Here is a 14,806-nt window from a genome sequence, read left to right on the forward strand (position 1 = left end):
TTTGGATTTGTAGTCCATCGCTAGCCCTGCCAGGGAGATTCAAGACTAGCCACCACTACTGAGTTTCATTTAGACATGACATACATTTAGAGGAAAAGGTGCCAGGCTGTAGACATAGTTGACATAGGCTACACATTTTTACAATTAGAGAACGTAAGAGTTTCTTTAGGCCTACAGCAATGATTAATAAAAATCAAAATGTAAAAACAATGCTATTAATTTCCATATAATTCTATTTATTTTAAGCCACAGGGAGCCACCAGAGAGGGGCTTAAGAGCTGCATGTAGCTCTGGCTTTGAAGAGAGCAGATAAGTTTCACTTTTATTTCAGCTCCCTGTTAGAAAGATCTGTGTGTGTGAGAGGTACTGAGCATACGACTGGATAAATGATATAATTTTGCTCTTGTTTAACAAGAGTTTTTTATGGTCTGATAATGTTTGTGGTGGTGTTTATCATATTATTATTATTATTCTATGTTTTGTCCATTTCTAATCGTGACGAGACAAAGGGTGCAAATGAGCTGTTCGGCCACCTCTAGCACTTTCATATTTATTTATATCTGTTTTCCAGAATGTGTCACGGTGTTGATTAACGTCCATTATCCAGTGTAAATAAGCAGAACAACCATTTATGCTCAGACAGATTCCAACACAGTCCTCAACTACAGTTTGTTCTATAACAGCAAATTGCAATCACCAGCAGCAATCAGTGTGCCACCACTTAAACACCTGTGACTGCATGAGGTCAGAGGCCGCTGATTTCATCTGGCGTGGCCGTGTTGTCCAAACCCCCGCAGGGAGACGGGACTCATACCAGACCTCCATCACAAATCAATTACCGGTTCGCTGGCTCGCAGCTCTGCCCGCCTCCCTGGAGCCTTTGAAGCGTGGACATTTTTATTCTGCAAAGCCAGTTTAACTGCCTCCTCCACCGCCTCAAGGTCCAATCACTCATCTGTCTGCCTCACTGACAACTGTAGTGTTAACCATTTACGAGGGACGGCCCCTCAGATGTACTGCACGGTCTTTCTAACCTTGGCTGTGCGATGTGAGAAGAAATTCTTCAAAGTGCTACATCCTCTGCTGAGATGTCTGTCAGCGACGTTACAGCTTAAAAAGCAGACTTTGTCCAAGAGCTGTGAAATCAAAATGAGAGACAGCTTTGGGATCCAGCAGCCTGTCACGTTGTTTTTCTAATTCTCTCCCTTCCTGCTCGGATCCTACACCATCTAGTGTTGGGCTCTAGCACCTCAACTATCCACTTAGCAAACACACTGTTTGTCTGTCAAACTTTACTCTGCCTGTTCCTCTTCTTCAATCCTCTTGACAGATGTGCTTTGACCGACTGCGCTCTCATTAACACACACACCTCCACACACAACCTGCCTTCCCTATTTCTGTCTTTGCTCCTTTTGCATTTCCTCCTCTCTCCTCTCCAACATCATCTCCTTCTCTGCCCTTCCACCCACTCCACACTCCTCCCAACCCCCTTCCCCCTCTTCTGCTCCTCACTCCCCTCATCTTTTCTTCTTCCTCTCTTCTCCTCACCAACTTTTATTCCGGGCCTGAGTGTCAGACTGGCATGTCTGACAGGCTGTGAAGTGCCAGCCTGAGGGTTTTTTCTCAGCTGGAACACAACCATCTGCAGTGAAAGAGGTGCTCTGGCACTTCAGCCTGCCTCAGCCAGGAGGTTGAGAAGGAGTTAGGCCACCGTCGCAAAAGTGGCCACTCTTCTGTCAGCGCTGTGCCTCAGCCACTCATGTGCACAGTGTACAGATGAGGGCGAGTGAAGCCTGCAGAGGTGCTCTGGGTGTTTGAGGCCATACATAATTCAAGACACATCTCAGGACGCATCACGGTATGTATTAGATTTACATTCACATTCACAGAGGAGCAGTATATAACTATACACTGTGAATTCAATCATGGACACATGTACAAGTCTATAAATATGTTTTTCTGATATTTATTTCTCTTTTCTTTTATGGAAAGTAATTTAAAAATGTTAAAAAAAGTCACAATTTCTCTTATGTTTTTCTTTTGTTTCTAATTCTTCTGTTTTAAATACTTTATAAATATACATTAAATATATCACATTTCCGTGAACCCGTCTTGCTTTTGTTTATCAGTAAACATGACCTGTAAATCTGCATCGCTTTCACGTGCATCAAAGTCCGTCACCTGGTCCTGACAATAAAGCTGCTAATCATGTACTTCTGCATATTCATTGCTATTCGTGCAGCTTGGTCCATATTTAAGTACATCTGTTATATATCATATTCCCTCATAAAGGGCAACTTTGTTATTTTTCAATCTAGATCCCTTTTTTTCAGAGTTTTTGTGTTGAAGTGACTAATACAGACAACAATTTTGAAATTGTTCCAATACTGAGAGAGAGGGCTGCAGGAAGCAGCTGTGAAACAGGCAGCATTGAAACCACTTTGAGGATGTTGGTACAGTCGAATCTATGCCAAACCTACGGCGTAGACTCTGCGTCGATGTAGAGCCTACGCTGTAGCCTGACGTGCACCTCCCCAGAAATGTAACTACACCTTGCAGCAACGCAGACCTCCTGTCTGTTTTTGTAAGCTGAAACCATTTCCCTCATCACATTTCCCCCATTGTTGCTGTTGTCCCTGGCTTCATATGAGTAGAGGAAAAGTCTGCTAAACACTAGGCTACTTTATACAATGTAAAATGCCATAGGCTTGTGCTAGTAACATTAGCATGTTGTATTTGTATTTGTCTGTCAATGCTGCGAGTTAGAGTGAAGCCGAGTTGTGTGATATTGTCTCTATTAAGCTATGTTTAATGTGTGTTTAATGTGTGTTTAATGTTTTTAATGTGTGTTTAATGTGTGTTTAATGTGTGTTTAATGTTTTTAATGTGTGTTTAATGTGTGTTTTGAATCAACTAAACTTTACAGCACTTCAAAGAAACCCTGACGCCGACTAGTGTTTTGGAGGTGTAACTGCAGAGTGACACAGACACACCACCACACAAGTATAAATGCTCACAACAGCGTAGGCCATCATCCTTCCATCCATCATCCATCCATCCATCTATCTATCCATCCATCCATCCATCATCCATCCATCCATCCATCCATCCATCTGTCCACACATCATCCATCCATCCATCCATCCTACCATCTATTCATCCATCCATATATCATTCATCCATACATATATTATTCATCTGTCCATCCATCTATCATCCATCCATCCATCCATCATCCATTTATTCATCTATCCATCCATCCATCCATCCATCCACACATCCACACATCATCAATCCATCCTTCCTCCCATCCATCCATCCATCATCCATCTATTCATCTATCCATCCATCTATCCATCCATCCATCCATCCACACATCATCAATCCATCCATCCATCCATCCATCCATCCATCCATCCATCCACACATCATCAATCCATCCATCCATCCATCCATCCATCCATCATCCATCTATTCATCTATCCATCCATCTATCCATCCATCCATCTGTCCATACATCATCAATCCATCCATCCATCCATCCATTCATCCATCCATCATCCATCTATTCATCTATCCATCCATCTATCCATCCATCCATCTGTCCATACATCATCAATCCATCCATCCATCCATCCATCCATCCATCCATCCATCTATTCATCTATCCATCCATCTATCCATCCATCCATCTGTCCATACATCATCAATCCATCCATCCATCCATCCATCATCCATCTATTCATCTATCCATCCATCTATCCATCCATCCATCTGTCCATACATCATCAATCCATCCATCCATCCATCCATCATCCATCTATTCATCTATCCATCCATCTATCCATCCATCCATCTGTCCATACATCATCAATCCATCCATCCAACCATCCATCATCCATCTATTCATCCATCCATCCATATATCATTCATCCATACATATATCATCCATCCAGCCATCCATCCTTCCATATATCATTCATCCATACATATATCATCCATCCAGCCATCCATCCTTCCTTCACATTGATCATCTTCAACATTAGAAGCTGTGGCAGTTCTTACCTCCTGATTGGCTGCTGTAAGCTCCTCCTCCAAGGCGGACACCCTCTCCAGTGACACCCGTAGTCTCTCTCTTACCTGAAAGTAAAAAACACAAAACAAAAACACGGGCATCATGATCAGGTGTCAGACTCCTCTGATGAACTTGTGCAGACTTCTACATGAGCCCTGAACTGATCACACAGGATCTGACCTAGATGCACTTTCCCCCATTGACTACTGTGAATTCTAGTCCAGACAATCAAGGGTTAAGGCAGCATAAGGAGCCCTACTGCTGCAGCACAAAGAGCTGTCCTCTTTTTCTCCCTTAGCCTCACAATAACACTTTGCCGTGGCTTCAAAGCGGCGTTTTGAGGCTTTTATTGCTTTTAAAGCACCAGTTGCTGGGAGGAGATTCCCCTCCTACGCTCCTCTCTTCCTCTGTGAACTCAAAGAAACTCAGAGCGTCTTTTTCTAGGATGGTCTCGACTGTGATGGAGCAATTACTTGCACTGCATGGTGACCGCGCACCACTGCTGCTGTGGCCCAATAGGACGCCAGATCTCAGTGGAGGTCGATCCTGGATTAGGAGTTAGCCAAGGTCCGAGTGGGGACGCCCCCCTCCCCAGCTGCCCGAGACAGCTTTTATGCAGTTGAACAGCATGTTGCTGGACATGCTTTGTAAATGATGGCTTTTAGAGGAGAGGATGAATGGATTACAGGGGCGGTGGTGATATCACACAGGGGGCTGAGGTCATAAATCAGCAGGCTGTGAGGAGGCAGGAGGAACGCCGGTTGGGACTAAAACCAACAAATGATACTATAAACACAGATGACACTGTAGCGGCAAAATATGTCACTGTCTCAACAGCCACTTTTACACAGAGATCGTGTGATAGGGCCGCCATGACGTCCCTTTACTCTGCCAGCTTTACTGTTACAGAACCCAATAACACAGGGACTGATGTTAGTTAGCATGCCAGGGTTCCTGAAGCACAAGAGGCATGATGTGCGTGAGGGGCAACACGACAGCGTCTGCTTCTAGTGTGACATATAACATACACGTTGACGGCACTTTATAAACAATACCAATGACATTAACATGACAGTAACCACCATTCGTTGTCCGTGTTATATGGCTGATTTTCAAATCTCCCGGCGGTGGGTTGCACGCATAACACATAGTCAAAACGTCACACCCATCCGGTCCTGCTGGCTGTCCCTTTTACACAGATGCTGAAACAGCTCTGTTACTACTTCTGCTGCAGGCTTAATGGTGAGACAACTTTGCCCCCCAAGATTGTAACTTCTATAAAGAACGGTGAGCCTGGCATTCCCGCCTTGAACAGGCAGTGTAAAAGAGACTAGTGATTCTATATGATTACACATATTTGGATTTTTACCAAACATTATATAAAATTCAATTGACATTGACATTTAATGAAATGGTTGCCAAAGCGACTGGATGGCAACATAAAGTCAAAGATTTTTAGTAAACTCATGATCTCACAATATGAGATCTGATTTCAATGTGAATACTTGACAGTAGAAAATTTAAATTTTTGTTGAAAATTTAAAGAGGAGATGCACCTGCCTTCTTTTGTGGGTTTTTCAAAAGGGAAAGGCCCCTAAGCTGTTAGCAAAAAGCAGTGGCGCAGGTTACAGTGGCGATTGCTGAGAATATAAATAACAACTAACAACTAATCCATAGTTGTACAAAGATACAACTACTGAAAAGTGACTTTCTGCACTTGTTCTCCTCACTAAGGTGATCAGCCAGGCATATTTATGTGTCTGGCCCTCTCCCCTCCTGTGGCCACGGTGTTGGGTGTTTCACCAGGCTGCTGTCTCTGCACACTTGGTTGTCGTCAGCCTGTGCTGCTAAGGGTGTCTCCTACATAGACAACTTCAATCTCTTCTGGGAGCGCAGACAGCTGTTTCAAGACAATGGCATATGTCCACATTTGTACACATTTTCACTATTTCATCTAGCCGTCAGACAGCCCTTTCCTACAGGGAACTGAAGCCGTTACACACTTTCTTTAAAGCCACCACACTCTACTGATAAAAACAATAATTTTACCTCACAGAACACAGGAGTTGCTGATCTACAGCTGCCTCGATCGGTTTGTGTTATTGTGTGACTTTGGGTTTCAAACTGACGTGGCGTCCACAGCAGTACTTTACCTAGCTTCCATGGGGGTTAGAGGGTTAGAGGAATAAAGCTAATTTGGAGGATCTAAAGCACACAATTCTCAAAGAAGGCTTGGCTCAGTTCCATTCTGCTCAGGGGTTTATATGTAGTAATGTCATTATGTAGTAACCCAAGAGTATTACTTTGGTTTGAGGAGTGAGCGGGACAGAAGAAATTGAAATTTCATTTCATTTCATACATGGGAAAATACCATTTTGATGCTAAAACACACCTACCCCAACCAAAATCTGTATGTTCAGAGTGATAAAACCTTGAAAAATAAAATTAAATAATACTAATGCTAAAAAATATTCATGGACCCGTCCTATAAACCACCAAGATACAACACACAAACTACATCCAGATACTACTGTTTGCTGAAATGTGGTCCTGATAGAGGCACACTCACCTTCTCATCTAGGGCTTTATGGTGTTCAAACAGGGACTTGAGCGCTTTGAGGACCTCGACTTCACTGGAGACCCCCGAGGGAGACTGAGCCTGCCGCTTGACCACCGTCATACGAAGTGATCGCTCGTGTCTGGACACCAGGCACTCCAGATGCTCCAACAGTAGCTGAAAAGACACGTGAGAGAAATTATCATCATCGTCATCATCATCATTGGAAAGTAGAAATCCTCCTCGCAGCAGTATAATTAAGTTAAGTGCTGGTAAAACGTAGGCATAATGTGAAAGAATCCAAATGGGGGAGGCTTTGCTGCACACTAAACTTCCTTTAATTTATTGATGCTTGCACTGGAGGAACAGACAATGCATTAATGTGTGCTTCATTAGGCTCGCTCCTAGACCTCAAAGATAAATCAACAACATAATGAGACTATGATACAAACTCAAAAAATAATACAAATGTAACTTTCTTTTTGGTAATTGTCTTTTAATGATGGGATTTTGGGTCATATACTGTAGCTCCAAATCACAGCCATTTTATTTTATTTTAAGGAAAATTTGTTGTATATATATATACGGTATGTTGTGGAGTAAAGGTATGAACTATACAAGTAACTGCAATCCTTCCAGCAGTGCCCAAAAGGGATTATGCTAATCTAGGCTGCTAGCATGTCAAGTCAACTGCCAGCAGACAGTTTCACAAGGACAGACAGATGAGATGCAGAGCTGCGGGGCTTTCTTCAGGAAAACTCCACCACAACAACAACAACTGGAAGTAAACAACCAGCATGTGACTGGGAAAGAGAAAACCAGTCTGGCTGTGGAGATAAAACATTATTCATTACTGTGTGTTGCACTTCTTGAGATCAGTGCAGAAGATCATCTGCTTTCATTTCCCCTTGTTACTCAGTGGCGCTGGATCGTGGAGACACTGCAGCAGTTTCGTGGCGATGCAGATCTCAACACTTCATTCCCTCTCGGAAATTGTCCGAAGACATAATATTACATCCCCGAGATAATGATCTGGTCAGAGGGTAAAGTTCCAGCTCAAAATAACCTCCCCATTCTTCCCTAGAAAAACCTCCCTGGCTTCATCCTCAACACATAGACTAAACATCCAGAGCTGAAGGCTGCAGCTGGATTAAATGTATTCTGTGGTTAACCACTGGTTAGGAAATCAAGTTCCCACTTGGTATCACTGTTAAACTAAAAGAGGCTGCGTTCTTTCTCACTAAGCATTACACTGTATGATATTACAGTATTTAATTATTCAAGAGGACTGGGAACAATTTAATGTAAGAAAACAGAATGTGCAGTATACAGGGAGGAAGATGGAGTTTAAAGCAACAGACAGAGTCTAATGAGAGTCTGACAACTAGAATCCATTACATTCACTTATATATTCATCTTGGTTTATGTTGGTGATAGACATCACATGCAGGTCTTAGTTACTAATAAGAAACACATGCTGTACTTGTGGTTTCTGATTTGTTTTGCCCAGTTCAATAATAAAATTCATTTAGTTACCTTTGGACAGAGCCAAGCTAGCTGTTTCCCCTTGTTTTCAGTCATTGTGCTAAGCTAAGCTAACGGGCTGCTGGCTGCACCAGTTTAGTTACAGTACAGATATAAGAGTAGTGGTGGTCCTCTCATATAACTCTTACCAAGGAAGCTATTTAGCATATTTACCAAAAGAATAACTATTCCTTTATGCCGGCATCCATTGAACTATATAGACCCTTTTACTGTTACTAAGCAGTATGACGTTTTCTGGTGGGCGGGGCTTAGCTGGAGGCAAAACAATTCTCCACAGACATTAGCCAGCGCTAGCTAGCAAGTTCTGTTGGCTTGTTTTAGACAATGGAGGAAGATAATGTGAGTGGTGCATTCAGAGATACTCATTCCGAGTGTCGGAGTACACAAACTGGACCGTTCCTAACTTCGGCGCGCTATCTGAATCTAACATTCAGTTATCCAGAGCATCGCACTCTCAGAGTGGCAGAGCGCACTCTGGACACTCTGAGGAGACGGAGCAGCAGAGCACCGAGCGGAGTGAAAGTGTGATTAACTTAACCGTTTGTTAATTCATATAGAAATATTACGTTCCGTTTCTTTGACCAACAAGGCTCTCATTTTAGTGTAGAGCGTCATACACCATGTCAGGTCACTCACTCTCTGGGACCACGAATGTTACCTAAATAAGTAAACACTGACCAACAGGACCAGACTGGCCGACCCGTATGATCTTACTCAGTGGATGGATGATGTCACAGGAAGCCAATCTTACAAAGGTGGACGACACCTGAATGGTTTCCTCCAGTTTGTTTTGCTATCGAAGCTAACGTTAGCTAATGCGCTAAAAAGTTAGCGTCACAGAGAAATTCAATATTCCTCTTAACACCTCTCCAGTTTCTGATGAGGTGGACATGATAACCCTTAATACACATAACGTTATTCATCCCTACAACAGGAAATACTTTTTCTCTAACCTGATATGACATGCGAATATTTTTGATGATCGCCACCGTCCAGTCGTTCCATAATTATCGAATTTAACCATAGATGTCTTTGTTTTTGTTGACAGGTAGTGGCGGCTGGTATTCGATAACATTTGAGTTTTGAGCCATGACTCCGTCTATTCTGGCTCCTGTGTAGTACCTTACAAGATTTTTGTTCAGCGTTACTGAGTATTTTGTTCAATTGTGCTAACTTCAATTTGGACAACTACCTTAGCTCTGAGGAAGCACAAAGGGATTTTAAGAGAAGTACAAGAGCAGCACACTGATGATGTCAGAAGGCTGTGATTGGTTGATTGCAACATTGGTCCAGGAGCATGACCTACTTGGCAAAATCACGTCGTGCTTGCATCATCGGATAGATCGATACATCGGCCGGCCGATATATCGGGCCGATATTTGAGTTTTTTACTTGTATCGGCATCGGCCGATACGCGCGTGGGTTTGCGGATTTATTTTTCCCTGGCATGATTTACAGACAGGCATCCACGGGCAGCTCTGTGTTGCCGGAAGACCCTACAGCGTACATGCAGCGAATCCTACTGTGTACAGTAGTTGTTGTTTTATTTATGCTTCAGCTTAAATATTTGTTTATTTTATAAAGACATTACTGGAAGATTTAAGAGCACTGAACTCTTTTTTTTATTTGAATGTATAATAATAATAATAATATTCTACCTGTTCTACCTCAACTGTCCATCTTGTTTTAGTATTTTTTACTGTTCAATAAATGTTTATTATTTTAAACTTGAGACCTGTAATATTTGTTATCATGGTGTCATTTTTGTGATGTAAATTGAGGGAGCAAAAGCAGTATCGGCCCCAAATATCGGCTCAAGAAAATCAGCAGTCCATAATCAGTCATCGGCTAAGGGTGATGGAAAAAAATCAGTATCGGCATCGGCCCTAAAAAATCCACATCGGTCTATCCCTAATCATCACAGCCCCTCATTTTTATGAACTCATCTGTCGCGTGCATCCAGCTCATTTCACCACTGCGCAAAAGCGTCCAACTACCAAGTAGACTAGTGATGCGCGACGTGATCAATTCACCTCACACACAAACAAGCAAACGAACTCTTTGTTCCCGTCGCCTCAAGCAAAACCAATTTGTCTCATTTCTCCAGAAAATTCTCAATAGAAGATATTTTAGCAGGAGGAAGTGATGAGAATCTCTGCAGGACTGAGTGGTAATGTGAGAGCTATGTAAGGGTTGAAAAAAGACCTCACGCAGACCTCTAGTGTGGCTGAAAGGAGACTGAGTGTCGTCTCTTCTCTCGTCTGTCTGATTCAACTGTCTCTGAGAGTCTCATCAGCAGCCATCGTGTCTACGTACGTCCTCCTGCACACTCAACAGAATGCCCACTGCTGAATCAATCAGGAAGTAAATGCTTACTCTGAGTTCTGCCTGAGGTAATGTCTTCAGCCACACTGTCTTCCTGCTCCGTAAATATCCTCATCCTTTATCTGCTGCTCTCCTTTTTCTGCCTCTCACCATGACTCCAGTTCATAAATTTACATGCATGTCATTGAGTTCTGATGCTTATCTGAAACAACCAATAAAGTCAACCTGTCTCAGCTGTCATCACATCTGTTTTCAGCTCCTCAGTCCGCTGACTGCCTGCACATGCCTTCCAAGATTTAATTATCAACTGCAACAAAACCGAGCTTAATTAAAATCGCTTGGTAATTGCCCATCGCGAGATTCAAGGTGATAATAAAGTGAGAGAGAGGAGACGACTCGTGTCTGTCCCCGTCTCTTACGCCTCACCTCCCTCCCCTCTGTTTTTTCTTAGATGCTAAAATCTTCTGCCTCCACCCGAAGCCAGATAGCACAAGGCTGAAAAATCCACACTTAATCAGCAGTGGGGATGGAAAACAGAGTCTTATCTGTCAACAGCAGAGTGTGCTTACTGCTTTAAAAAGGAAATGTTTGTTATTGAAGATACAGGCCTTCAGCTCCACAAAATCAAGCTGATCGGTTAATGTCTTCAGTTGTTTTGTTTTTTCTCTTCCCCTCCAAAGACTTTGACCTGGACACTGCAGGGCATCAGTGCCATTTGGACTTAGTTTTACTGTTGAGCAGCCATCCATGTGGAGTAAGTGGAAAAATGTTCAGGCGAAATGTGGGGAGCTAATGAGGTATGTCTGGGCATTGGAAACAGACAGTGCGCATGGTTGCTTCAGTGCCTCTACAGCCTTAAAACCGTACCCAGCAGATAACTTAAGCTTCCTTCCAGGACGCCGTGTATCGCAGTATCGCAGCAGGCTTTTTGCAGCTGACACGCAAATTCGGGGCAAGTTGGGAAACTGTGGTGAAACTTGTGGAATGCAAATTTAAATAGGTTGGATAGGGAATACACAAACAGCATTATCAACTTCATATCTGGTTGAAAACGTCAAAACAACAGCTGATTGACTGTCTCTGACTGCCTCGGAGAATTACTGGCACATTAAACAGATTTGAAAAGAGTAACTGGAGGCTTTATAATCAGTTTAGTAAATGCTTTAAAGATGTGTGTCCGTGTTGCCCTCACCCTGGTGTTGTTCCTCTCGGCTTTGAGCTCAGAGATCTCCTCCTCCTTCTCCAGCAGCTGCTCCCTGCAGGCGTTCAGCTCCTTGGTCAGTGCAGCGAACTCCTGATCGACAAAAGGGAGAAAGAGAGGGCGTCAGCATCACACAATGCTCTGATGCAATGTAACATACGTAAAGCAGCAGAGCTTGTTAGAGGGCACTTGGCTGTAAAAACTGAGTGATGAAAAAATAGACAATGAAATCAAAGTTACTGATGTTACTTGCAGTTTCAAGATTTCCTACGGTGGCAAACTCAACCATTTACAAGAAAAATGTGAAAAGTTCTGAAGGCCAAGCAATACTCGAATTTTAAGGCTCCTTAAGCTTGACACTTAATTACACTTAACTTCTCCTTAGCTGAGGGATGTACACAGTTGCACAGAATCCCATTAAAGGGTTCCTTAGTTGAAGAAAAACATCAAACATATAAAATCTCCTTCAACTCCTATGCTGACGACACACAGCTGTATCTCCCTAACCACAAGTCTAACGTTACCAGTCTCATAAACTGCCTCAAGGACATGAAGAATTGGATGGCACAGAACTTCCTTCAGCTGAATGAGGGCAATCAGAAGTTGTCCTCTTTGGCCCCCCTGACTCCGTCAAAGGGATTCCTGACCAGCTCAGCAGTCTTTCTAACTATGTAAACCCCCGTGTCAAAAATCTTGGCGTGATATTTCACTCCGCCTTTGACAGACAAATTAATGCAGTATTAACAGCCAGCTTTTTCCAACTCCGCATCATTTCCAAAATCAGTCCATTTCTCTCCCTAAAAGACCTGAAGACAGTTACCCATGCTCTCATCTCCTCCCGTTTAGACTACTGTAACTCTCTGTACTGTATTAGTCAGTCCCCTCTGTCCCATTGCTAGGGTCCTCACAGGTACCCTGGAGGAGAGACCACATCACACCAGTTTTAGCTTCTCTCCACTGGCTGCCTGTAAAGTTCGGAATTGACTTTACGGTTCTCCTGCTTGTGTACAAAGTCCTCAATGGTCTGGCCCCATCCTACATCTCAGACCTTCTAACCCCCTTTTCTACGTCCAGGTCCCTCCGGTCAGCTGGGTAATTGTGCCTTTGCTGTGTCTGCCCCCAGACTGTGGAACAGCATCCCCCTCCCAATCAGATCTGCCCCCACCATTAGCTGAAAACCTACTTTTATTCATCAGCGTCTGAGTCCCCTTGATGTGGTTTTCTCAATGTGTGCCTGTGTGTGTTGTGTCTCTAGATGTGTGCTGTGTACCTGACAGTTACATTGCCTGGAAGCATGGATATTAGTGACCGTGTCCATCCCTTTATGACCACAGTGTACCCATCTTCTGATGGCTACTTCCAGCAGGATAACGCACCATGTCACAAAGCTCAAATCATCTCAAACTGGTTTCTTGAACATGACAATGAGTTCACTGTACTCCAATGGCCTCCACAGTCACCAGATCTCAGTCCAATAGAGCACCTTTGGGATGTGGTGGAACAGGAGATTCACATCATGGATGTGCAGCCGGCAAATCTGCAGCAACTGTGTGATGTCATCATGTCAATATGGACAACATCTCTGAGGAATGTTTCCAGCACCTTGTTGAATCTGTGACACCAAGAATTAAGGCAGTTCTGAAGGCAAAGGGGGTCCCACCTGGTACTGGTGAGGTGTACCTAAAAAAAGTGTCCCAAACTGAAATACAGTGAAAACAAGTCTGCTTTTCATACAAACACATATTGAATTACAAGCCGTCTTTTTACACTGAACTGTAGCAACATCAAGGTTACAACCACAGGCGCTTCAGACAAGCATGGGTCAACAATGACTCCAGAAAACATCCCAGCTCCTCAGTGACAGACAGATATAGGAGGTTTCCCCTCTGGCAAACACACTACAATTAATTTGCATACAAAGCATATAGACTACATTCTGTCTTCTGTGTTAAGACGCTATTATTGACTTAATTTATCCAATAAAGGGCATTATATTAGGAACAGGTCAGCCATGTCATTGCATTTTGGAACAAAGGTTCAATCCGTCGTACAATGAGGGGAAAGGATTGAATGGTCGAGTGGTAATCTGCAGACCAAAGAGGATTGGCTCCATACAGCGGTGCGGGCGCGGTGCCAGGTGGAGTGGATTTACACCTACAGCACTGAGCGACAGCAAGGAGGAGGACGGAGCTTTGTATTGACTGTGCAGTAGTACTACAAACTGAGCACGGCACTGTGGACAGCAGCTGAGATGACAGACTGTGTGGCTGCTGTGTGTGATGGAGCTGCGTCACATCAACACGGCAGATTGAAGTTTAGTCATACTTATATTTTTCACAGGCAGAAATTATCACACAGGGTGAGCTGAATGTCTACTGGCAGATAAGACTGATGACAACAATATTAGGGACATGAGGAGGGAGGTCATTTATGTAACGCGGCACAGGCACCACTACCGCTACTACTAGTAGTACTATTCTTACTGGTAGTAGTGGTAGTTGTAGTAAAAATGATGATAATGGTGATGATGGAAATAATAATAATTAATTCAGTAATTCAGAAGATGAATAACAAGAAGGACGAGGAGGAGGTGAAGACAAAGGAACATAGGAAAGAAGAGAGGAGAAAATGAAGAGGAAGGAGGAGCAGAAGTATAAAAAGACAAAAAAGGAAGAGAGAAGAAGGTTAGGAAGAACAAGAAAAGAGGAAGGAGTGAGGAGGAGAGGAGGGAGAGGGAGGACCAGAAAAAAGAAAGGAGGAGGAAGATAACAAGAAAGGAGAAAGAATGAGGAGGGGGAAGAAAAGGAGGAAGAAAAGAAAGAGAAGTGATAGGAAGGAGAAAGAAGGAGGAGGAGAACAAGAAAGGAGAAAGAGGAAGGAGGATGAGGAGGCGAGGAACAAGAAAGGAGAAAGGTGGAGGAGGAACAAAAAAGGAGAAAGAAAGAGGAGGAAAAGGAGGTGGAGGAGAACAAAGAAGAGAAGAACAAGAAAAAAGGAGGAGGAAGAGGAAAAGGAGGAGGAGAAGAACTGTGAATGAGAAAGGCGGAGAAGAAGGAGAAAGAAAAGAACAGAGGTTAAGTAAAGAAAAAGAAGGAGAAGGTGG

At 43.2% G+C, this 14,806-nt stretch overlaps 1 protein-coding gene across 7 annotated transcripts in view; it reads right to left on the bottom strand.

Moving 5' to 3' along the window:
* ppfia2 (PTPRF interacting protein alpha 2) overlaps positions 1–14,806 on the bottom strand; it is a 293,105-nt gene that overhangs the window by 70,090 nt on the left and 208,209 nt on the right. For all 7 annotated transcript variants that reach the window (XM_078165277.1, XM_078165276.1, XM_033614970.2 and 4 more), the window contains 3 exons: positions 11,695–11,796; positions 6,645–6,809; positions 4,066–4,140 (listed from right to left, as the gene is read on the bottom strand). In XM_078165277.1, coding sequence (XP_078021403.1) covers positions 4,066–4,140; positions 6,645–6,809; positions 11,695–11,796 — 342 coding nt within the window. The remainder of the gene's footprint in view (positions 1–4,065; positions 4,141–6,644; positions 6,810–11,694; positions 11,797–14,806) is intronic.

This window comes from Epinephelus lanceolatus, chromosome 23 (genome assembly GCF_041903045.1).
Source record: "Epinephelus lanceolatus isolate andai-2023 chromosome 23, ASM4190304v1, whole genome shotgun sequence".
Classification (NCBI taxonomy): Eukaryota; Metazoa; Chordata; class Actinopteri; order Perciformes; family Serranidae; genus Epinephelus; species Epinephelus lanceolatus.